This window comes from Euleptes europaea, chromosome 4 (assembly GCF_029931775.1).
Source record: "Euleptes europaea isolate rEulEur1 chromosome 4, rEulEur1.hap1, whole genome shotgun sequence".
Lineage (NCBI taxonomy): Eukaryota > Metazoa > Chordata > Lepidosauria > Squamata > Sphaerodactylidae > Euleptes > Euleptes europaea.
Genome location: NC_079315.1, coordinates 55,522,769 through 55,548,609, shown reverse-complemented (window position 1 = coordinate 55,548,609; position 25,841 = coordinate 55,522,769). Strand labels below are relative to the sequence as shown.

Below are 25,841 nucleotides of genomic sequence, written 5' to 3'. Positions count from 1 at the left end.
TATACCTTGGAGACCTTCAAAGTCAGATTCTGGCTGTTCAAATAAATTATGTCGATGAAGTACCCTACTGTTTTCTCTGAATAATGTTTTAAAGTTATATGTCCAAGTAAGCAGATGCTGTCATCCTTTCTAAATAAATAAAGCAACTAGCACGTGTGTGTCTGTTGTGTAAAAAAGGATAAAAAGGTTACCCTTCCAAAATATCCAAAAATAAGTACCAAAGTATGAACGGAGGTGAAATAAAAGTGGAGAGATATTAAATAAAACCAACTGACACCCACAAAATGAGAAAAAATGAGATTCTAATGAAAAATGCAAAGCCACAGAAGGAGAAAAATCACTTTTCATACAATGTATCAAAATTAAAAACAGCATGAGAGTGTTTTCTGAATGGCTTCTCAAGTGAATTTACTCAATACAAAACAGAAATTTGTGCATTCTTCCTACCCAAGAATTATCTCAACATAAGAAAAATATGATGTGCAAAGTAGATCCTGAGCAATTAAGATACTATAAAGATTCCTAAAAGCCTTAGCACAAATGAAATATTCTTAACACAGGGGCTCACAACCTTTTTGAGCCTGTGGGCACATTTGGATGGGTTGGTGCAGCAACAAAATCGCTGCTGCAGGAGGAGGAGCCAGCCACAAAATGATTTCCACAGACTAACTTCAGTAACACAGTGTAGATCTTTGTTTTGTGGTGGCAGCTGCTGCCAAAGCAACATTTTAAAAAATCTACATGCCCAATCAAATCTCTAATAGTCGATCAAAATCCTTGCTGGGCAAAATCCCTACTTGGCCACGCCCACTTCCTAAAAACACTTGGCGGGCTCCAGAAAAGGTGTTGGTGGGCACCATGGCACCCATGGCACCCATGGGCATCACGTTGGGAACCCCTGCTCTAACAAAATATTTCAGTAGGAATTAACACACATCACAGTAGTGTATCCTTCTTGTCTGTCTAAAGTGCCACGGTCACTGTAGATTGGTACATGTCACATTGAATTCTAAACATCAAAGAAACTTGTATGGGTTTGTGCATAGAAATCTGTAACACACGGTAGAGAGATGACAAACAATGGCTTGGGGGTAACCACAGTTTGTCTTGCTGACCATATTTTTGTGTCCCTGATGTACATGATTTGGTTTATGCAGATGAACAATGGTGTATATTCCTCATTTCCTTGTCTTCCTCGCATCAAAATCCCAGAAGTTGTTCCAGAAAGAGTGGTGCACTGTCCTATACCATGATTTAATTATTCAAATATGACAAACCACACTTTATTCAAACTCTTTTGCAAACCAACTTCAAATCATTATTTGAGATTCTGGGTTGACGTTTGCTCTCAAACTATGGTTCGATAGTTTAGATAGAATGACAAAATATGGTTTATTCCTCTGTTTGAACTGTGCTTAAGAATACCCACCAGATGACCAGGCAGGTAAAATGAAAATTAGATCCCCCCCAACACTAAGGTAACATGAATGAGCAATACAAATATACATGACCAGGCTGACTAGTAAAAAAGGAATGCATGCTGATAATTTTTCTGGAAGGCAGGCATGCTGTGTTTTTTGTGTCTTCTTTCCTACATTCTTTTTCACTAATCATTCTTTTAGCCAGTGAACATTTGTAATAGGTTTGTTTGTTTGCTCCTTTATCTTAAAATAGCTACCACGTTTAGTTTATATAATGCAGATTACCGGTAAATGGTGCAGATGGGAAGAAATATAATCTGGTTCTTTTAAGGTCATCAGACTTGGCTTTTTACATGAGTGCAATTTATTTAAGGAGGATTTTGACCTTATCAGTTCTGGCTGGGACTAGAATGAGCTGTGTTTTCTCATTGCTGAATGGTCTAATAGGATCAACTGAGTATAAACAATCATATGAGCCTGCCCACCCGTTGAGATCTGATTCAGAGTCCTTTTCTGTGTGCCCCCATCTTCAGAGGTAAAGTGGGTGACAAATTCCCTCTCCTTCTTTAGGCCCACACGCAGCAGATGACTATCACTTTAGGCAGCAGATGACTATCACTGCTAAGGGATCATGCCTGCACATTCTGCTGTAAGTGCTTGTCGACAGCATGAGAACAGCATATATGTGCAGGTCTCGGTCCATAGGTGGAAGGATGGCAAGAGAATTTTGACATCCCCCCAACGTTTTCCCATATGACTAGGGATATCTATGGTATAAACCTATAATGGTAAAAACCTACTCCTGACCTGTCTTTCTCCCATTTTACCATCCAGAGCATCCATTTAGGTAATACAGAAAACATTTAGCTGTCATTGTTTTCCCAAAGAATCCTGGAAAATGGCAGTTTGGTGAGGGTATTGAGAATTCTCTGTTAGTGAATCCCTTGTCCTTTGCACAGAACTACAGATCCCAGATTTATTGGAGAGTGGGAATTAAGTCTATAGTGTAGAAATTACTTTCTGTGAAAGGTAATAAAAGGAAAGATTATATTTGTTCATTTGATTGTTAAAATGTTTGCTAAAGTCTCTCTACATTAAAATGCTTGAGGCAGTTTACAGCATTGTTAAAACAATTACCAATAAGGACCGTAAGGGCCCTTCCTGTGGCATTTGGTACCTGCTGGAGCTTCTGAATCAGTTTTGAGGACAACTCTATGTAGAACTTTTCTATGTTAACTTTTCTAAAACAGTGTACATGTAAGTCTGTATGACTGTGTGTATGTGAAATAAGAGATAATCTTGTGTAGATATATTAAAAATTTTAAAAATACAGTATTTGCAAAAACATGAATGTTGGGTTAGATGTATTTTGGGTTTAAAATTGTGTTTGGTTTTTAAATATTTTAAGAAAACAATAAAATTGAGTTCGTGCTTCGAGCCTCATTCTTTTCTTTTGCTACTGTGTAAAGTTTGATCTTATGGCAGATTGTGTTGCAATTATAATGTTTCTTCTACATCTGAGACAACACAGCATGCAGTCGTGGGAGGGCTTTGTGTGTTTTGGTATCTTGCTGAATTACATTGGAAGTCAGAGAAAATGAAAGGATGATTCATTGAAAGAACTTGATCTGCCTTTTTAGGAAATCAAATTTGCTTTTAGATAATGTTACAATCACTGTAACAAAAAGAACTACCAAGAGGAAGCAATTAAAATCGCAGGGTTTGGTGAGATGATTATTTCAGGGCTTTAAGAATGAACCCTCAAATTGAGAGCTGTCTTTGATATTCATTTGGCTGCCCTATTTGTTCATGAAGTTTAGTGCCTGTAAGGTAGGAGTCTTCCTGCCCTGTTTGTCTCCCAACAAACAGCATTCAAATATGCTACTCATCAATTCATTGTATCTGAGAACCACCATTGGTTTCAAATCATTTGGACTGGATACTTATATTAAGATTGGGATAGAAATATTTCTCTGTGCTGGGATCCATTTGGGTACCGCAATCCTAAAGTCAGTGGCAGCCATGGCAGCGGAACACCAGTGGAACTGTAGCACCACCAGTTGTGTACTTAGGCAGATGGCAGGAGTGCCAATGAGGGCCCGAACCTGGTGGCAACAGGACTGGGAGTGCAGAGACACTGCCGGAGACCTTAGCAACTATGCTGTTGCACCTTTGGGATACACTGGTATAACTCCAGGATATGCTAGTATAATGATTAGTTGATTTCCTGACCACTTTTGCTTCTGGGCCTCAAGATGCAGTTTTTAGGCTTCTCAGCTCATTCTATTACTTTTTTTCCCAACTGAAAATCCAAGGATCTACTTTGTTATTCAGCAACATTCCTTCAAATGGGCATGCTTAGAAATTGTATGTTTTCATTTTATTAGAAAAATGCCAAAGCAAACTTATGGCTATTATTTTGCATGCTGTGGAACACTTGGCAGTTCATGCCCTGTCAGAGCACGTTTTGCCACAACTCCTTTTCTTTTGAATATCTGAACAGTGTATAGCATCTCTTAAACCCTGAACCAAGTCTGTGGGGTCCATTTGTCCAAGGTGGGAGCCAGAAAAGTTTCTGTTTAAGATCCCCTGGTGAAGCTTATAACGAAATGCGTTGGGATCTTAGAGGTCAAATCAACTGTTTTCCCTTGCACCTTGGTCTTCTGTGGTCTTATTTTCTTCCTGATTACAATAGATTGTAATAAATATTTGTGATTTAATGAGTTGTATCAAATTTAAAATTTTAGAATTCTCCTCCCACCTCAAGAGACTTTCCCCCCTTCATTGTTCATTTAGAGATGTAAATCCATTGGATGAAACATGTTATTGTGGAAAGAAACTGCTTTGTGTACTGTAGCATCTTCATATGCTTTCAGAGCTGTCTCCTGAGGAATGATGCATAACTGCATCATTCATATTCTTTCAGAGTTGTCTCCAGTGGAGTCATGCAAAGGCATTCCCATCTCGTTTTAAGCCAGTGTTTATTTCCTGGTAATAACGGTATCTATGTGTATGAGGAAAATAATACAATCTTATGTTAAATGTAAAGGCACTTCCCCAGATTCTATTGCAAGGCTCTCCTTTTCCTGGGTGTTGTTTTTTCCTGTGACTCCTTTTTTTCCTTCTTCTTCTACTTACTGGCATTAATAGAACTAGCAACTTGATCTGAGCTTCACTGTGAGGGAAAGCCACATAAGAAGTGCCATGCGGGTCCCAAGGTTATCATCATTGATACAGTTCTTCCCTCCTCTACTGGTGCAACTGAAGCCATGTATATATCTGTACTAACTCTGATTTGTACCAGAAATTAATATTAATTAGAAGGCAAGAGGTCTTGGAGAAGTATAAATGGTGAGTGGTATAGAGCTGTATGACTCTGTGCCTCTTGCCAAGCACAGTGTGTTTCTTGGGCTACAGTATATTTGTGATTATATGGACATGTACATATATGTTCACCTACATCTTGGTGAAATACATGGGTTGTGGGGGCATGTTAGTTGGCATGAGCCCTAACCAATAGGCATCTACAGCTGTTTCTATCTATATCAGTATATCTTATCTCAATATGGCCAAATGTGTAGATACTTAAATCTAGAGACTGGAGCCATGCACAGATCTTTCTACAAACCTGAAAAATGTTCCAGGTTTGCAGAACAATCTGAAATCTTAAAAAAATAAAAAAATGGGAGTTAACACCCCCTCCCAAATCATAGAACCAGTTTGTGTAGTTTTAAGTAATGAATGCCCTGTAGCCATTGCTAAGCAATATAACATAATATTGCCAACCTTCAAGCCTTGGTTTCTGTCAGTTAAAGACAGGGGGAGGAGGTAGGGCCCTTTCCAAAGCTGTTTTGGCCTTTGAGAGAGAAAGGGGAAAGGGGAAGATATGGGGACTTCCAGGAGTAAGATGGGAATACTGGGGAGAGAGTGGGGAAAGAAATACAGGGCAGAGTGAAGTGCCCCAGAAAGTCCTTGCAGGTTCCCTACTGTGCAACTTCGCCTGGCCTGGCTTGGCGGTTGGCATTGCACAACTGGGCCCTGCCCAACCCAGTGGTTGGAAGTGCACAGAGTTTTTCCAGGGATATGCTGTCTGGTAAGAGAATGAGGGAAAGCTGAAGACGGGGGGCAGATAAAGGTAGGTTGGCTGGTGGGTAGGAAAGAAGGAGAGAAAGAATCAGGAAAAAGGGAGAGGCTATGAGGGCATTTAGGAAAGGCAAAGTGGAAATAGTGGGGGAGAGGAAAACAAAATGCCTCCCTCAAGTCCTTGTGGGTCCCCTGCCTAGCTATGTATAATGGCTATGACAGCAGCATTTTTCCTGCCTTTGAGGGCACTTTCAGCTTTTCCTGAGTATTATGATAAATGCCCAAAAACCTATATAACTTCTTTGTTCAAAGAATGTGTGCATATGTTAAGTGTCGTCAAGTTGCTTTCGACTTATGGTGACCCTATGAATTGATGACCTGCAAAGCATCCTAACATTAACAGCCTTGTTCAGGTCTTGCAAACTGAGGGCCGTGGCTTCCTTGACTAAGTTAATCCATTTTATGTTGGATCTTCCTCTTTTCCTGCTGCTTTCAGGTTTTCCTAACATTATTGTCTTTTCCAGTGACTCTTGTCTTTTCAGAATGTGACTAAAGTAGCCTCAGTTTAGTCATTTTAGCTTCTAGGGATAATTCAGGCTTGATTTGAACCCACTTATTTGTCTCTCTGGAGGTCCACAGTATCTGTAAAACTCTCCTCCAACACAACATTCCAAACGAATCAGCTTTCTTCCTGTCAGCTTTCTTCATTGTCCAACATTCACACTCATAAAATACTATAGCATGAATTACCTTGATCTTGGTCAGCAGCAACATTTCCTTATACTTAAGAATCTTTTCTAGCTCCTTCATGGCTGCCCTTTACCATCTCAGCCTCTTTCTGATTTCTTGGTTGCAGTCTCCCTTTTGATTGATGATGGAGCCAAGGAATAGAAAATCTTTAACAATTTCATTGTCTTCAATGTCATCCTTAAAGTTGTGTAATTCTCCAGTAGTCATTATTTTTGTCTTTTTGATGTTCAGCTGTAATCCTGCTTTGGAACTTCCTGCTTTAACCTTGATCAGTAGTCGTTTCACTATTTTCTGCCAATAATGTGGTGTCATCTGCAAATCTGAAATTGTTAATGTTCCTTTCACCAATTTTCACTACACCGTCACCTAAATCTAATTCAGTTTTCCATATGATATGTTCTTCATATAGATTGAAGAGATAGGAAGATAAAATACATCCTTGTCTGACCCTTTGCCAATTGGAAACCATTCTATTTCTCCTAACAGTAGCCTCTTGCACATCAGATTCCATATATTCCATCTACTCCTAGTGTTTCTCCCAACTGCTCTCAATGCAGCTTTCACATCACTTTCTAAAACTGTAGGTTCTTGTTAAAAAGATTCTTCATGGAAGGAATCTGTCACCCTTTCATTTCTTCATATAGTTCTTCAGTGTATTGTTCCCATCTTTTCTTTATTTTGTCATGTTCAGTTAATGTAGTTTTGTGTTGATTTTTCACCATGCCTAATTGTGCTTTACATTTCCCTTTGATTTCTTGGATCTTGTGAAACCGATCTCTTGTTTGCCCTTTTTTGTTCTCTTTTATTTCTTTATACTGGTCATTCTAATAGTTCTCTTTGTCTCTACATGCAAGTCACTGGAATGCTGCATTTAGACTTTTGATTATATTTCTGTCACCTTTTACTTTTGCTTATCATCTGTCTTTAGCAATTTTAAGATTTCCTTAGTCATCCATCGAGACATTTCATTTCATTTGGCTTTGTGCACTCTTCCTTGATACTATCTCTGGTTTCAATCTATAGTTCTTCTGGTTCTCATTTACTTGAATTTAGTAATGCAAATCTGTTCTTTATGTCATCTTTAAACTCTTTAAGAATGTTGTTTAGATTGTATTTTGGCACTATGAATGTTTTGGTGGTTTTCCCCCCCAGTTTTATTCTAATTTTCAATATTAACAATTCATGGTGTGTACCCAGTCAGCTCCTCTTGTTTTGGCAGAGAGAGTAGAACTTCTTCATCTTCTGCTTCTGATTATGTAATCTATTTGATTTCTATATTGGCCATCTGGTGATGTCCATATACACAATCATCCAAAGACCATGGCAGGGCCCCAAAAATGAATTAGTGTATAATAGGTAATAATAATTCTGCAGCTCTACCTCTGTGAAAAATTCTCATCTACACACTGTCCACGTGCAACAATACTTCATTTTCTTAGATAGCAGTTTGGGCTTTCAGAAACTATAAGTGTGGTAGGGATCTCAGAAAAGATAAATGGATGGAAAGATTTTCTCCTTTGCAAAATATTTGACAGGAACAAATGTAAAAGATGAAGCTCAGAGTTGCAAGCAGGATTTAGTCAGTAGCAGGGTGACCATAAAATCTGGGATTATTCTCTTAGGGGTAACTTCTTTCAATTGACTCAGTGAGATTATTCAACGATGTAATTAACCTGCCTTCCTCTACTGCTCCCATGTGTAAAATTGTATCTTATAAGAAATGGGTCAGGAGCAGATGTTAGAGACTATCAAATGATATTGTTATGTACTGGTGATGTAGAAACTGAAGTGGCCTATCTTCATATGTTAATAGAAAATCTTTGCAAAAATATCTTGCAGTACGGTCGTAAACATGTTTAACTGGACGTATATCTCACTCATTCCAAAGGGATTTATTTTGAAGAAGTTGCATTTGGTTAACAGGCTCATACTGTCAGTGCTGAAGCAATCATTTTAGATGGCAAATAATCTGAATAATTAATCTCAAGCCAATGAAGCTTAACAAATTCTCTTTAAACATTTTTTAATCAAAGAGGAAAACATTCCATGGCCAGGCTTTCTTTCTAACATGGTACATTTAATGTGTTTTGGTTTAGAGCAGAGGTTCTTAGATGTTATCTTAGGAAGCCTGCGTAAATTACCACAAAAGCTTAGGCATCTCCAAAATCTACCGTGTAGTCAGGTTTGGCAATGACTGTGCAGGGAATGGTTACCCACTCGTGGCTTTGCCCATCCTGCAGTTCCCCATTATCTGTATGCTGTTACCAGTTGTTCATGCCCTACAGGGCTATTCCAGACAGCTTTCATAAAAAACCTTCCTTGTGTTAAATATGGCAACAGAGAGTGTTTGCAACTCTTCTCCTACTTCTTATGGATCTCACTGAGATACTTGGTTGCTTAGGACTCATTGTTACATGTCTCAGTCAACCTGGTAAGTGGTCAGTGCAGCTCAGTGCAAAGCTTAAAGGTAAAAGGAGTCCCCTGTGCAAGCACTGGGTCATTACTGACCTATGGAGAGACGTTTTACTAGGCAGACTATGTTTACGGAGTGGTTTGCCATTGCCTTCCCCTTCAAATACTTTCTTAAAAGAATATACTTATTTGGGAGCTATCAAACAGAATTGCTTCCCGTAGGTTCAAGTGTTTATTGCTGTATGTCTGCTGCATAATCATTGTATTTTATCTTCTAATGAAAACAAAATTGCATCTCAAATAATATCCTCTGTTCAAAAGACTGTTGTTCAAATATCTAATATAGCATTTGGTTTGGAAAAAGGGCATTATTGTTGGTTTGAAAAAAAACCCGATTGTTTCATTCAGCCTTTGATCACATACTAATTAACTCAAGTGCTTTGTGTATGGGGATCAAGAAAATTGATAATCCAATAAAATGAATGGATTAGAGAGTAACTCCCCAAAAGCTCATTGACTATTCTTGCCCTTGTGTTTGTCTCTTTGCAATCAAAATGGCAATTTCAGGTGTAGTGCTTACTAAAAAAGACTTCATAAAATTGTTTAGTTGTCAAGTCCATTCTTTAGGGTAGTCTGATGGAGTTTTCTCTGGTTAAGTGACTGAATCATTGCATATTTTGCAAAAAGCCTTTTTTGCGGTCTGTGAGCAGCCAGCGGGGCCTTCTTGCGTGCAGGCAGGCCCTGTGGCCGCCGCCCCCCCCCCGCCGCCGGCCCGCGCGCCTTTCCTGCGGCCTGGGAGCGGCCAGCGGGACCTTCCTGCGCACAGGCAGGCCCCGCGGCCGCCCCCCCCCCCCCGCGGCCGCTGGCCCGGGCGCCTTTTTTGCGGCCTGGGAGTGGCCAGCGGGGCCTTCCATTCAAGTTAGGTGCATCACTGTAATTTATTTGAATATTGCACTAAAAGGTAAAGGTCCCCTGAGCAAGCACCGGGTCATTCCTGACCTATGGGGCGATGTCACATCCCGAATTTACTAGGCAGACTTATGGGGTGGTTTGCCAGTGCCTTCCCCGTCATCTTCCCTTTACCCCCAGCAAGCCGGGTACTCATTTTACCGACCTCTGAAGGATGGAAGGCTGAGTCAACCTTGAGCCGGCTACCTGAAACCAACTTCCGTCGGGATTGAACTCAGGTCGTGAGCAGAGCTTTTGACTGCAGTACTGCAGCATTACCACTCTGCGCCATGGGGCTCCTTACAATATTGCACTGGTATGCCTTTTTTACCTTACTCAATTAACATTATCAGCAGCCCTAACCTGAAGTGATATAATGCTATTTTTAAGGCATTGCAGTGTGGATAGAAAGAGAGAAGAGACATTGATAACAAAGCAACATAATGAGACCCAGTGCAGAATAACGGTCAGAGTGTCAGACAGATCTGGGAGACTCAGGTACAAATCTGTGCTCGTCCACAAAGCTCACTGGGAGTCCTTGGGCCAGTCACTTTCTCTCATAGCCTAATTTGCCTCACAGATTGTTGTGAGGGCAAAATGGAGGAAAGGAGAACAATGTAAACAGCTTTGGGTCCCAGTTTGGGAGCATTGTGGGCTATAAATGCAGCAGACAGATCAATGTTATTGTAATCAGGAAGGGTTATTAGTGTATTGTGGAAAATCTAAAATAATGAGTTCCTCAAAAAGTTAATGTATCAAATTTAGGACCTGAGTCATCAATTCACTTTAAAGCGGTCCACTTTAAATATTTGGAAGTAATGTTTCATTATAATCTTTCTTGAAAAACTCATATTTTCTCAGCCACAAAAATTGCTGGGGTAAATATAAATGCTCACTAACATTTTTTATTCACTTACATTTTTATTTTAAAGGTTGGCAGTCTGTATCTGTAGCTATTGAGGCTTTTAAGGTTGTATTTGTGGGGGTATTTGGATTAAGGAAGTTTCTGAGTCCATAGATGATCCACTTCTTTATTTTGTCCATCAGATGGCAGGGATACCCAGTGGTGCTGCAGAAACTGCACTTAGAATGGAGTTTGCTCAGCTCTCATTGGAGTCTAGGGCTTGGATAGGGTGTTTAAACTGAGGTTGAAGGCTCTTTTCTCATTGTCCCATGCTCTGGAGGTCTCCTGCATCTATTGAGGGAAGAAACCTTTAGAACTGTTGTGGAGATGTCTGTGGACAATAGACTTGGGTCCCTTGGCCTTTCCCTTACTATGGTTAGGAAAATGGGCTACCATGAAGTTAGGTAGAGGATGGTTGCTCTTGATCATGTTAGTATATAGTTTTGTGCAAGCTGTGTATGTTCTATCCTTGCACTGGGAGTTCTCCCGTTTAACTCTTCCCTCACATTTAAATTTTATCACCACTCCTAGCCATTGCCACAGCTTTATGCTAGCAGATATGTCTTGCCAACTCCGGAAATGAGGGAGTGCTTGCTAGAACTCAGTTTTCAGGTAGTTTTTGCTGTTGAGCTTCAGCTGCAATTGAGAACATAGATCATCTTGTTTCATTTTGTGATCAGTGAGTTTTATGTTGAGATTTTTGGATTATGCCTATTTTGAACAAATATCAATGTCCTGTTGAACCTTGAGTGGTATCCTTTTTGCTGGCAGATATTGATCTATTAATGACTTATGTTTTGCCAAATAGTTGGCAATAGTGTTATCGTTAAGGCATTATTGTGAGGCGTTTTAATTTATTTTATCCTTGGTAAAATTTCATACGTTTATCTTAATGTTTAATTTTGTTATAGTATTTTTTATAATGATTATGTTTGCTCAAGATCTTTGGTTAAAGGAGTTTATCAGTCAGGGAAAGGAAAGGTTAAAATGAAGGATGGATGAACTACGTTTACTGCCTTGAGCTTCTTGTAGGAAAGATGGATAAAATATGCCTGCTAGCCCCTCTCCTCTTCAATTGTTATATTAATGATATAGTACAAAAGATGAATGCGCTAACGCATTTCTCCCCCGTTTTGGCTGGAAGGAAAATAACAACCTTATTATATGCCTACGACATGGCTATTTTGGCCCTCACGAAAACTGGGCTAAAGGAAAGGCTGCAAACACTGGTTGAGTACTGCAACAGGGAATCCCTAAAGATTAACTACAACAAAACTAAAATAGTTGTTTTCGGCAACCTCAGGATTGCTCCCAGTTGGACAATAGCAAACCAAAAAGTAGAACTGGACCAGTTTTTTAAATATTTAGGCATAATTTTCCAACCACATTGGCAAATGCAATGTAAATCTGCTATCCTGGCAGCACGTCGAACTACGAGTGCCATTTTAAAATTCTACTATTCCAGAGGAGGCTGTATGGTTGCCCCAGCAATCAAAGCTTTTGTGGGGAAAGTAATACTGCAGTTGCTATATGGAATCGAGATCTGGGGGCAAAAACCGAAAATGTTGCACGAATTGGAGAAAATCCAAAATAGCTTTATTAGGAAGATCTTGAGTTTGCCCCAAGGGGTACCTGCAGCATACCTTAGAGTGGAGGCAGGCTTGCCGTCAGTTGCCATGAGAGCCTATTTAAGAATTTTACTTTTCTACCTAAAACTGAGAAAATTGACCAACTCAAAATTGGTGTATTGCATCTATATGTACTATTCAAAGGAAAACCAAGGTCCTTATACCCATCCTACAATTGTATAATTTGCCCTTGCTAGAAATCTTAAACACATGGGACCCAAAAGATATTAAAAAATGGATTGCTGATAAAGAAACTGATAATGATATATGCTTAATACAAAAGTCCAAGTTCTCTCCATGGTATATGTTATTCAAACCAAATAAGTTCTTTTCAAACTACCTAATGGAACTTTTGGACCCAGGGTTAAGGAGAGCATTTACTATGGCACGATTCCAAACGATGCCTTCAGCATTCACCCATGGTAGATATAAAAAAAATCCTCATAACCTAAGACTATGCCCCTGCTCCTCAGGTTTAATAGAGGATCTCCCTCACATTTTGTTTAGTTGCTCATTTTATAACTCTATTCGTTCTATACACAGCACATCCCAGATGTTTTAGACACAGTTGAGGGCTGAGTTAGTTTTTTAATGGCAGACATTAATCCAAAGATCACGCTTAGTGTGGCCTTTAATATCATGTTAGCTTCTAAGCTAAGGAAGAAATTTGTTGAAAATTAGAAAATTAGACCCCAAAGCTGACACAGAAATAATAATTTTAGGAGAACTATAACATCCAATTCAGTAACAAATATGTATATATGTAGCTGCCTGTAACATTTTAAAATTTTTATTCATGTAACTCTGGGTGTTGTGGGTTTTACATTGTGTATGGTTTTAATCTGAACATTGTTAAGGTCTGTGACCAAAACATTAATAAATTGGAACAGATAGATGGCTTTATTAAAAATCCTGTCCATACCCTTGTAATGATGTGTGTAAAATTTCATTTGCTGGCCATTCTTATACTATGGACAAATAGAATGTCTGTAAGAATAACATATAGATTTACTATATGTATCCTTTTTCTTTTCAGAGAGAGACCAAAGGTCAGTTTCTCATAGATCATGTTTGCAATCACTACAGTTTGCTGGAAAAAGACTACTTTGGAATTCGCTATGTGGATCCTGAAAAGCAGCGGGTATGTATATGAACTTTCATGCTGTTTAATTTTAATTAATATGCAGTTCAGTAAAACTGCTTGCCTGGCATACAGTATTAAGCATTTCTTCTTTTCTGTTTGACCCTTAATTGCCTTTGTAAAGCTGCTCTAAATAGTGATGTCCTAAGGGCCAGGGGTAAGTTTTCACTTACCATCTAATAGCAATCACCAATTTACTGGGACACGTGGAAAAGTACCCTTGAGTGGGTGGTTAGGCCTCTGCCAAATCAAATCAAATACCTTTATTAGGCATTTATTACAAATTGTATAACCAGATCACACAACATCAAGAAATAACACAAATGAACGATCATAAAGGTTAAAGAAAGAGGAAAAGGGGAATTATCCAACAATATTGACAGTCAATTCCCAGAGCCTCATGACAGCTAGAAAGTACCTAGCTGCTTGATTGGTGATATGAGGTTTCTGGTCATACAGAAGATATAAAACTAGCCACTTGTCAGAGTGGCGTTTCAACTTGTATAAAAGAGGGCTAATTAAAGAGTTCCTCAACTCAGTAGAAAAATTACAACGAAGCAAATAATGAGATAAAAATTCAGGATTTTTAGCTGTACACGGGCAGTCTTTCCCGATGAGGAGTTCTCGAGGATCTGCTGTAAAGAACTGCTGGAGGCAAAACATTGAACCTTGCATGCATAAAAGCTTTGTGGATTTGTAGAGATTTGAGGTGCATGAAATAAGCAGCTGGAGCCCCATAATCAGGCACTATGCCATACACAACTGGGAAACGTCCTATTAGCTAATGAGTACAGTGTGTGTCTCTCAGTATACTACAATAATCTCTGGTGTGACGATCAAACAAGCTTGTTTCTCCAACATGAAAAGTGAAATGCCAATTTCTTGACAAAGAGTCACACAACATAATATGCACAAAACCAGGGTATTCAGATATAAAGTGGAGACGCAGCAAGAATTTCAAGGTCTGAAACCAGGCTCTTGTTTCTAGAGACTCAACCCAGTCTCTAAACACATGGCTGTGTATCCTACACAATTTGGAACACTCAAAATGCGATGCAAGAAGGAAGCTTGGATCAGGCCCCTGCCAGTTTATGAGCTTGGCAATATATTATGGTTAACTACAAATAAACAGCATAAGCCAAAAAGGTACAATGTATGTATATATCAAAAAGTATAATAACCAACAAGTATATGTCAATAACACATGTTCACAGACAGAGCAATAAACAAATGTACATCACATGCTATAGAAATATTAGGACCGACACATAGTATTTTCTTAATTTCTAGCAGAAGATATGAACAATGAATACATCACAGAAGAAAGGTAAGTGGAAAAATAGTAGTCCATTTTTCCACTTACCTTTCTTCTGTGACAGCTAGGAAGTACCTAGCTACTTGATTGGTGATATGAGGTTTCTGGTCATACAGAAGATATAAAACTAGCCACTTGTCAGAGTGGCCAGTGTTTGCCAGTGCCTTCCAGCAACCCTGGTCTTCCTTAGTGGTCTCCAATCCAAATACTAACCAGGGCTGACCCTGCTTAGCTTCTGAGATCTGACGAGATCAGGCTAGCCTGGGGCATCCAGGTCAGGGCTATACACTACTACCTACCTTTTATTGACAGAAACCAAGGCTTGAAAGCTGGTTCTATGATTTTGGGCTTTTTACCCCCCCCCCCAATATATTTCTTTAAGATTTCAGATTTTTCTGCAAACTTGGGGTATTATTCAGGCTTGTAAAAAGATATGTCTTGTCTGCCCATGGGTCCAATCTCTGGATTTAAGTATTCATGTTGATTATTAGATATATTGCTTTGGGTCTGGTGCTAAGTAACACATATGTAATGCTGTAGAACAAAGGGTTAATGGTCAAATGATCCCCCAGAATAGGATCTGAGGGAGGATTTTGGGCTGCTGCAATCTTTGCGCCCTCAGAAACCTTAGTCTAGATTTGATCAGGTATGTTATAATTTGTCTGCCTAATAGATTTTTCTTATATATTTACTTCTCAATACAAATTCAAGACATTTTCCTGTACTGTTTAGTGGATTAGTGGAAGCTGGTTTAACTTAGGATGCTGATTTTCTGGTCATGTGAAATGTCGAAAGAAGATCTTTGAACCAATGTTTCCTTACCACCAGCTATCCTTTTGATTTCCATAGACACAATAACAGGGATAATCTAACAGTATTTTTTTTTAGATATTAGAGAGATATACATAGATAAATATTTACATATAGAGAAGTGGGCACTATTACTATTATTAAATGGCATGTATTTTTAAAGTGGTATTTGAAAACTATGTGGAATGTCCTTTTCAACCCTGAGATTTTCTGCTTTGGAGTCAAGCATACCAAAAAGGCCTGCTCAGCATTGTGAATAATCAAGAGGGTACCTGGCCTGGTAAATGGCTACTCTGGAACATTAAAATGCTGATCAGGGATTAATGCTTAGAAAGCGAAGCTCATTATAGTTCAGAACACAGCAGGCCACGGGATTTAGTATTGCAGGTGCAGTTGCATTCTAGTAAAGAAGAGAGACAGAGAGGTCACATTGCTTTAACAAAAAGAAATCCTATAAATGTCTTCAGTTTGATATCTGCACAGCTTTAACATTTATTATTAAAAGTTTTAATCTCAGTTTTCTCCCAACATGAATTGTGGTGCTTAATTAATCAAAATATAACATATGCTGCCTGCCTGTTTGTTTTTGGGCACAATGCAAAGTGCTGGTTCTTAGCTTTGAAGTCCTAAATGGTTTGAAAGACAATCTTGAAAGTACTTGAAAGACAATCTCCTTCCATATTGCCTAGTCCATCAGTTACAATCTGCCTTCCAAGCCCTGCTTTCTGTGCCCTCCCCAAAGGTGAAGCAGGTAGCAACCAGAGACAGGACTTTTTCAGGGTGGCACCTCGCCTATGACTAACAGCTTTTATGATTTTATTATAATTTATTTTGTAAGCTGCCTCAGGTAGGTTCCCTGGAGAGATAGCATAATTTTTTTCTTAAATAAATAAATACTGTCCTTTGCAAGGCTGTCTGAGAAATATCTGCCTATCTATGTATGAAGATTTTGGTCACATGGTACCTTTACAGCGCATTCCTGACCTTTAAGGGCAAAAGCCCTTAGGAGTCCAGGAAGGCGTTTGGGCCCCCAGGCCTGGGCTACTTACAACGGTGTTAGTGGCCCCAGCACCGGTGTGGAGGCCTGGACACCGGGCACCGCTGTCGCAGCAGCTCTGCCCCAGAACGCTGGCAGGGCCTTCCTACTGGCAAAAAGGCCCACACAGGCGTTCCGGGGGATGTTCCGGCATCCCGGGAGGCGTTTCCGGGGGGAGGAGCTGCCATTAGGCAGCCTCCTGTGCCTGTTTGCCCCCGGGTACGCCAGCAGCGAGAAGAGTGAAGCTGTGCCTGCTTTTCTCTATGGGGTGAAAAGCCCCACTTAAAATTTTAAAAGCCTTTAAAGGCTTTTTTTGAGTTTTCGGCACCGGGGAAACAGGTTAGGAGGCGCTGCAGCGGCACCTCCTCCCTGCCGTTCCCAAACACCGAAATCTCAGGAATGCACTGTTAATATTAAGATTCAGTCACATGGTTGTCAATTTGCCTTGTCCACAAATTTTATTTTGTTGTTAATTTGTATCAGACCAAAGAGCTGAAGAAAAACTGGTTCTGTTTGATAGCGTGTGGATGAGCACCAGAAGGAACTTCATAGGAACCAATTAGGAACATTTTTGTATGAAGTATCCACAGACACAGACACACTGATTTCTAGCTTTATATCAAATAGCTTAAAAGCTAGTTTTCAGAGCAGGTGGACTAATAGGAAAGTGAAATGTATTGTAAGCTTGTCTCGCCAGAAGCTGGAAGCAGCAGATGGAGATTGTATGCACAACAGGCCAAAACTGCCCTCAGCCCACATTCATTTTGGACATGCCCCTGACAAATATAGTTTGCTGGATTGTGTTTTATTTGCAATCGATGTGGCAGGTCTTATGTAATCAGATTTACACTGGAAAGTAGACCTCTTTAAAAATTATTGAAGCATCCATGTTATTTCCATTAACAAGGAACATTCATTTTTTTCTTTGTGGGATGCTGATAGGCTTTGTGCTGCACAGAGCATTGATTTGGAAACTTGCAAAGTCCCCTCAGAGACATGGTTGTGATTGTGCAAATATTAACATTTTGTGATAAATCCGGGCATATTTCCTTTCCCTGTTTTCTGTAATTTTTCTATATTGTGATTTAGCATGGAATGGGCTAAAGAGTATGATGTGTGTGAGTAAACCAGCATGGTGTAGTGGTTAAGAGTGGTGGACTCTAATCTGGAGAACCAGGTTTGATTCCCCAATCCTCCACATGAAGCCTGCTGGGTTACCTTGGGCTAGTCACAGTTCTCTCCAACTCACTTAACCCCCACCTACCTCACCATGTGAGTTCCAGCGTGGTGTAGTGGTTAAGAGCGGTGGACTCTAATTTGGAGAACCGGGTTTGTTTCCCCGCTCCTCCACATGAGCGGCAAAGTCTAATCTGGTGAACCGGGTTGGTTTCCCCACTCCTACACATGAAGCTAGCTGGATGACCTTGGACTAGTCACAGTTCTCTTAGAGCTCTCTTAGCATCACCTACCTCATGAGGTGTCTGTTGTGGGGAGAGGAAGGGAAGGAGACTGTAAGCCGGTTTGATTCACCTTAAAAGGTAGAGAAAATCGGCATATAAAAACCAACTCTTCTTCTGTGCCATCAAGTTGCACCCAACTTATGGTGATCCCATAGGATTTTAAAGGCAAGAGATGAACAGAGGTGGTTTGCCATTGTCTGCCTTTGTAGTGACCCTGGCTTTTGTTGGTAGTCTCCCATCCAAGTATTAACCAGGGCCAACCCTTCTTAGTTTCCAGGATCTGATGAGATTAGGCTAGTCTGGGCCATCAAGGTCAGGGGCAAAGAGAATATTAGGCAGGTCTGCAAAAAACGCTACTAACATGTTTGGAATGGCCAGATGGGACTGTTTCTGAGCAGCTATTTCTTCTGCCAAGATAGTAGTTAATTGTAGGAACACTTACTTATACAGTTGCCTCAGCAAATTTGACAGAACATAAGCAAAAGTGATACTTCAGTGTTAGGACATCTTTTCCCTATCCAGCTCTCTCTGCTATCGCCCTTATTATTAAATAAAGTTTCTAGACATATTTCCTGCTGTTTTTAGTGGTGGGGCCTGCTGTAAGATCTTTTCTATATGTAGTTTTATTCACCTGACTGTACTTAGAAACTGTTAAAAACCTTTCTTTCTCACTACAGAAACTTCATTTTTCTCCATAGTAGACTAAAGCATACACTTTCCTTTCTCTTCTGTCCAGACTATGAACATACACAAATATATGTGTATTCTGTGATTTCATTAACAAAGTCCTTCACATTCAGGTACTGTTCTCTTTTCCTTATCCTTACATAAGTATGGCTATCCCTTTGAGGCCAACAAAACAAACTAAAATGGAAATCACAGCCAGCGTGAAAACCTTATGATTATAAGTACTTGAATACTTGAACTACTGACCTCTGTCCTTCCTTTTCAGCATTGGCTTGAGCCCAACAAGTCTATCTGCAAGCAAATGAAATGTAAGTGTTAATAGCCCACTTTGTAAGTTGGTGATATGATTTTAAAATTCCATTGATTTGTCTGTAAAGCATGTCTACATCCCCTCCTCCACTTCAAAGATGGGGCTCATATGCCTCTTTCTGTTACAGTTTCCTGTTTTTAAAAGTTTTTTTAAATTTATTTCCTTAAAAAAAAGAAAAGAAAAAAAAAGAACAAGGGGAAAAAACTCAAAATCCAGCAACTAAATAGACTAGAAAAAGAAAAAAAGGTATACAAAAAGTAGAGATGAAAATATAACAACAGTGGTGGCAGATCTAAACACAAGTTTCTATAAAAGGTTTCCAGATATCAGAACTGTCATCTGTATGCCACGAGTTGAAATATTGATAGCGTTCTAAGGTCATTGATCCACCAGATTTACTAGAGGTGGGCATTTTTCTCTCCAATGCTGCAATATGAGACTTTTAACTGTAGTAGGAGCATGGAGGGTCAATTTTTGTTGACCATTGGTTAGCCCTCAAGTGACGGGCAGATAGTTTAAAATACACAAATATGCTCAAAAACCAGTGAACATTCTAATACAAAATTGATCTGAGTAATAACTTCTTTCCAGAAAAACCGAATGACTGGACATGCCCAAACCATACGTTTAAGGGATGTGTCCTGTGAGCTACAGTGCCAACAGTAAGACATTTTACTCAATCCATTGCTAAAGAGTCGCTGTCCAGTATATCTTAAACATATTTTTTTGCTGAATAAATCACAAGGTCCATAGAGAGAGCAGGTATAAATTCTAAGGCCATATCCCATTGCTTTGGAGTAGCTCCTTACTCCATTCAGTCCTGAGACTCTGCATATCATATTTATTAATTGACATCAAATATTTATAGGCCAATAATATAGGTTTTGTTTTTTGCATTGATTCAGTTAGAGTTTCCAGGAGCAAAGGGGACTCCAAAACAATTCCACAGGGCAGTGTTTACATACCAACAGACGTTGCAGTTCTAAATATCACCATTCAACAGAAGTTGACATGTCATATCTAGACATCAGCTGAGACAATGACAAAAACTCATCATAGTCTATCAATTGGTCCAATGTAAAAATCCCCCTCTCAGTCCAAGCCTTCCATAAAAAAAGATTTCTTCCCAATTTTTAGGTCTGGATTGGCCCATAATATTTATTTAGTATGTGCAAATGGATCAACTTGATATTGTTGTGACATTATGCACCATTGTTCTCTAGTTGCAGAAATTGCAGGAGGAATGGGATCCACATAAGTAGACCTTAAGTAGACATTCCACTTAGAGAGTGGTACCAGACAAGAAGGCTTGAAAAGAGCTCAAGATGGATAGTCCAACTGCAAGGAGTGATTCCAGTAATTAGTACAAGTTAATAAGTATGCCTGATGATATAAACTAAGATCAGGGCAACCAAATCCTTCTTCATTGAATGGAAGTTGCATCGTCTTTAACGAAATCTGAGGTGGTAAGGAACAAGACATAAATTTCTGAAACAAAGCATTAATATTTATAAATATATCTACAAGGTATATAGAAGGAATTGCATGTAAAATATAAATAATATGGGTATGATATTCATTTTGAGTGTATTTACTTTGCCCCATAAAGGCATCTATCCAAACCCAAAGATATATCAGCAATTAGCTTGTTAAAATTTACCATAATCATATTAATATCTCTAGGAAGCAGTACTCCAAGATAAGTAATGACATATGGTCACCACTAAAAAATTCCATAGGCAAATACACCTGTGATATATTGTCTCCCAGTGGTATCAACTCCAATTTTGCCCAATTAATGAAATATCCAGACAAGACTTCAGAGGTATTAATCATATTCATTAATGCAGGAATGAAAGACTAAGGTTCTGAAATAAATAATAAAAGATTATCAGCATAAAGAATAATTGTAAATTTGAAAGAGTTGTATACAAAGCCATGAATATTATTATTCTGCTGCTGGCACAAGCCAGAGGTTCCAGATATGGATCAAAAGTAAGAGGAGAAAGTGGGCAACCATGTCTAGTACCCCTTTCAAGAGGAAAATATACCATTAGTTAGCACCCTGAATCTGGAAGATTAATAAAGAATTCTAATCCACTTCAAAAATTTGTGAGGAAAACCTGATTTCTGCCATTTTACAGGTCTCAGATCATCTCTCATGACTTGGGGAGATGCCAAACACCACAACTGCAATGACTCAGTTTATTCATAGAGCTAAGACATGATTACCCTTATAATTTAATTTTTGGTTTCCACAATCCCCCATATAAGTCATAAAAAGACACACTGGAAGAAAACTGCCTAGCTTTTCAAGAGGGAGCTAAACAGTCCCTGGCTTAATTCAAAAGGGCCTAACGAGGGGGCGCGGATCCCATTTGGCTTGCTGGGAATTTCATAGCTTCAAAGGTGAGAAGATGCTCCCCTGAAAAACATTGATTTTTTAAATGAAAATTTTGGTCTTGCCAAAAGGTCAAAAGATGAGAAAACTGAAACAATATTCCCTATAGCAAATTGTCCAGTTTATACCATGTGTTGACTTGTAGCTCCCTCAGAATAAAACTGATTCATAGCTGGTTGGCCTTTTAGGGACCTGACATCAGCTAAAGTTGGGGTTAAACAGTGAAGTAGCCAAGTTTGCAAATGACACCAAATTATTTAGGGTGGTTAAAACAAAATCGGGCTGTGAAGAGCTCCAGAAGGATCTCTGCATACTGGAAGAATGGACATTAAAATGGCAAATGAGATTCAATGTGAGTAAGTGTAAAGTGATGCATATTGGGGCAAAAAATCCCAACTTCACATATACACTGATGGGATCTGTGCTAGCAGCGACAGACAAAGAAAGGGATCTTGGGGTGGTAGTGGATATCTCAATGAAGATGTCAACCCAGTGTGCAGCTGCTGTAAAAAAGGCAAATTCCATGCTGGCCATAATTAGACAAGGAATAGAGAATAAAACTTGATATCATACTGCCCTTGTACCAATGGTGGTCTATGGTGAGACCACACTTGGAATACTGTGTACAGTTCTGGTCACCACACCTAAAAAAAGATATTACAGAGCTTGAGAAGGTGCAGAAAAGAGCAACCAAAATGATTAGGGGACTAGAACAACTGTCCTATGGGGAGCGGTTAAGACGCTTAGGGCTGTTTAGCTTGGAAAGAAGGCGGCTGAGGGGAGACATGATAGAGGTCTATAAAATTATGCATGGTGTGGAGAGAGTGGACAGGGAGAAGTTTTTCTCCCTCTCCCATAATACTAGAACACGGGGTCATCTGCTGAAGCTGAAGGGTGAGAGATTCAAAACAGATAAAAGGAAGTATTTTTTCACACAATGCATAGTTAAATTATGGAACTCCCTGCCCCAGGATGTGGTGATGGCTGCCAGCTTGGAGGTCTTTAAGAGGGGAGTGGACATATTCATGGCGGAAAGGGGTATTCATGGCTATTAGTTAGAATGGATACTAGTCATGCTGCATACCTATTCTCTCTAGTATCAGAGGGGCATGCCTATTATTTTGGGTGCAGTGGAACACAGGCAGGATGGTGCTGCTGCACTCGTTTGTGGCTTCCTAGAGGCACCTAGTTGGCCACTGTGTGAACAGACTGCTGGACTTGATGCAGCAGGGCCTTTCTTATGTTCTTAAAGGAGCCCCTGCTTCTAGGGCTTTCATCCCTGTAACTGGAGGCAATCCCTTCAGACAACTGCTGTGGGCTTTCTCCTATTCTTAACCTACAGGATCTGTACTGGAAGGATAGCAGAGGATGATGAAAGTTCGGGTGCAGTGTGGTATATACACATTAGAATAGGCTGGTAACTGCAAGGGAAATTGTTTATTGTGGCTTCCAAGTTCTCTCAGAGATCCAGTTTTTCTCAGTAAGTATAAATGTAGGTTCTGAAGGAAAACATAGTCTGTCAATTGTCTAACTGTATTTAAAATTTAATGTGCTCACTTGCTTCACATAAAGACTCTGTTTGTTCTATCTGTAAAATCTGGGATTTGCTGATGATTTTTTAAAATGCAGCATCTGAGAATGCTCCGTTTGTAGTCTTTGAAGGTTTGATTTTAGACTGTGAGACCTACCTCTTGTTTTACTTATTTAGGGTGTTGTCAACATGCTTAATGTAATTTCTGGAAAAAAAAGGTTTGTCAACATGCAGTTGGAGTATTGTGCATTTTATTGAAGCACAAGTGCTTCAGCAGCTGACATCTTGACACAGGACGCAAATTAGTTGAATTAAAAAAAAATTAGTTGTCATGAAGTGACTTGAATGCTTTGACTGTTTTCTTTCATCAGAATAAATAAATAGAATCAACAGTTGTAAAGTAAGATGTATAGGACATAAAAGACACATAAGAATACCAATGGACTGGATTCTTTGAGTCATGTTGCCAGCCTTCAGGTGGGGCCTGGAGATCTCCTGAAATTACAACTGATATCCAGACTGTAGAGATCAGTTCCTCTGGAGAAAATAGTTCCTTTGGAGTGTGAACTCTATGGCATTATCTTCTGCTGAGTGCCCTCCCCAAACCAGACTTCCCAGGCTCCATCCCCAGAATCTCCAGGAATTTCCCAACCCAAAGTTGGCAACCCAAGCTATAAAATGCAGGGAAACTCATGTGGAAGCTCCATTACCACTGCACTGAATCAGCAGGCACAGCAGCAATGGGGAAACCATAGGAAATTGTCCCCATGTGGAAAATTGTCTTGTATATTCTCCAAAAGAAGATAATTCACAGTGGATAGCCGTGTTAGTCTGCCTGCAGTAGTAGAAAAGAGCAAGAGTCCAGTAGCACCTTAAAGACTAACAAAAATATTTTCTGGCAGGGTATGAGTTTTCGTGAGCCCCAGCTCACTTCTTCAGATCTCCAAAAGAAGTGATTGATTTCCTTAGCTACAGGGTTGCATTGAAGTTGTCTAGTCAATGTTCTGACCTGTCTTCGAGGAGCAAAGATGTAAAAGTGGATTAACGATGTGGACCTTAATATGTATTGTTGACCATCTGGGAGAGACATATGCCCATGATGCATGCTGAAGAAACAGAATTGTTTGTTGTTCTAGAACAGGGGTGGGGAACCTTTTTTCTGTCAAGGGCCATTTGGATATTTATAACATCATTCATGGGCCATACAAAATTATCAACTTAAAAATTAGCCTGCTATATTTGGTCAAACATTTAACCAAGAGGCACGACTGGAGACAGCTCTGAGTGTCTGCCACGTAGTTTCTCCACGGCCCGGGTGGGAAAGGGTTAATACAGTTTCTTGGGCGGTCCTAGCAGCTTCATAGCTAACGACTGTTTTGCAAGGGGGGGAAGATTCATTTTCTTCGCAAAACAAACTCACATCCACCTTGAATAGAGGCTGTTCCTGTCTGCGGGAGGAGGTGGATCGCCAGTCTTAGATCCTTCTGAGCTAGAGATCTGCCAGGATCCACGAAGGGCCAGACCAAATGATTTCGCGGGCCTTATACGGCCCCCAGGCCTGACGTTCCCCACCCCTGTTCTAGAAAGTCCTTCTGAAAGTTTTACTTTGTCACTAAATGTTGTTTTAAAATGTAGCATTTCTTGAAAAGATGGATGAGGTAAATGAAACTGGGTTCACATACAAACTAACTTGAACATTGCAGAGAAACTTGCTTCCTAGTTTGGGTTGTCCTTTCACTTGGGATTCTCTGCAGTTGATGGTTCTGTATATGACATCTTAGAAAGAGCTTATCTGTATCCCTTTCCTTTGTCTCTTGATTATTGCTGGTAGCTAAGCTACTGAGTTATTAGTGTCACTTTAGAGATACTGCCCCAATGCATTTCTTGATGTATGGAATCCTTTTAAATGATTACGCTTATGAATCCATTTTAGCAAAAGAGCTTTGACTCACATGGAAAGCCCAGCAAAGCCTTGGGCAGTTTGGTATACCAGCTGGGCCTTATCTGACAGATAAAAAACCATTCTAAAAGGAAGACCTCACTGCTACAATTGATTATTTATACTTCTTTTTGCATATGAATACTTTTGCAAAAAATGATTTTTTTCTATTCCAGTTTTCACTTTCAATTGCTTTCCTGTTGATCTGTTGCATGTGATTATCTGTCCCCATTCTGTTTTTCTTAAGCCACAAAATCAGGGGTGGGGAACCTTTTTTCTGCCAAGGGCCATTTGGATATTTATAACATCATTCGCAGGCCATACAAAATTATCAACTTAAAAATTAGCCTGCTATGTTTGGTCAAACATTTAGCCAGGAGGCACGACCGGAGTTGGCTCCGAGTGTCTGCCACGTAGAGCGACTCACTTTTGAGCTCTGCTGTCCCCAGCTGGGCCCAAGAGATTCAGGCAGGGCAGCATCCTTTCTGAGCTAGAGATCTGCCAGGACCCACGAAGGGCCAGACCAAATGATTTCACGGGCCTTATACGGCCCCCGGGCCTGACGTTCCCCACCCCTGCACTAAATGTTTCTTCTCTTGTGGTCTTGCTGTCAGGCACAGTGTTGTATTAGAAGATTGCAATATTTTGTTGCTGAGGTCAGCCAGAAGGAATTTGCTACATTTTCCTCTAGAGAAAAATATTGTTACTAGGAAACTATGAAGTTTCTTTTAATTCCAAAATTATTGAAGAGGCAGGGAGAGAGAGGGAGAGAAATTATGTTCTAATCCTTTTGTTTAGTTTCTCAAAGACTGATTTACTTTTCTAATGTAATTGTTGGAGAAAAAGTGAATTCCTCTCACAGTCTTACTTCTAAGCTTTTAACTTTATGTTTTTTGGATCTAAGTTTACGTTCTGTTACCTTTAAACTGAAATCTTTCAGCAGCTGCCTTTATTACTGATGTTACAGCTGATTAAAATTCATCTAAGACACTGGTCCTAGGGGATTCTTAATTTCGGGGGGGGGGGAGGAGCTGAGCTATTTTGAGTTTGATGTTGCCCTTAAAG

At 39.7% G+C, this 25,841-nt stretch overlaps 1 protein-coding gene across 1 annotated transcript in view; it reads left to right on the top strand.

Moving 5' to 3' along the window:
• FRMD3 (FERM domain containing 3) overlaps nucleotides 1-25,841 on the top strand; it is a 151,637-nt gene that overhangs the window by 69,681 nt on the left and 56,115 nt on the right. The window contains exons 2-3 of the mRNA XM_056848723.1: nucleotides 13,183-13,287; nucleotides 18,861-18,903. Coding sequence (XP_056704701.1) covers nucleotides 13,183-13,287; nucleotides 18,861-18,903 — 148 coding nt within the window. The remainder of the gene's footprint in view (nucleotides 1-13,182; nucleotides 13,288-18,860; nucleotides 18,904-25,841) is intronic.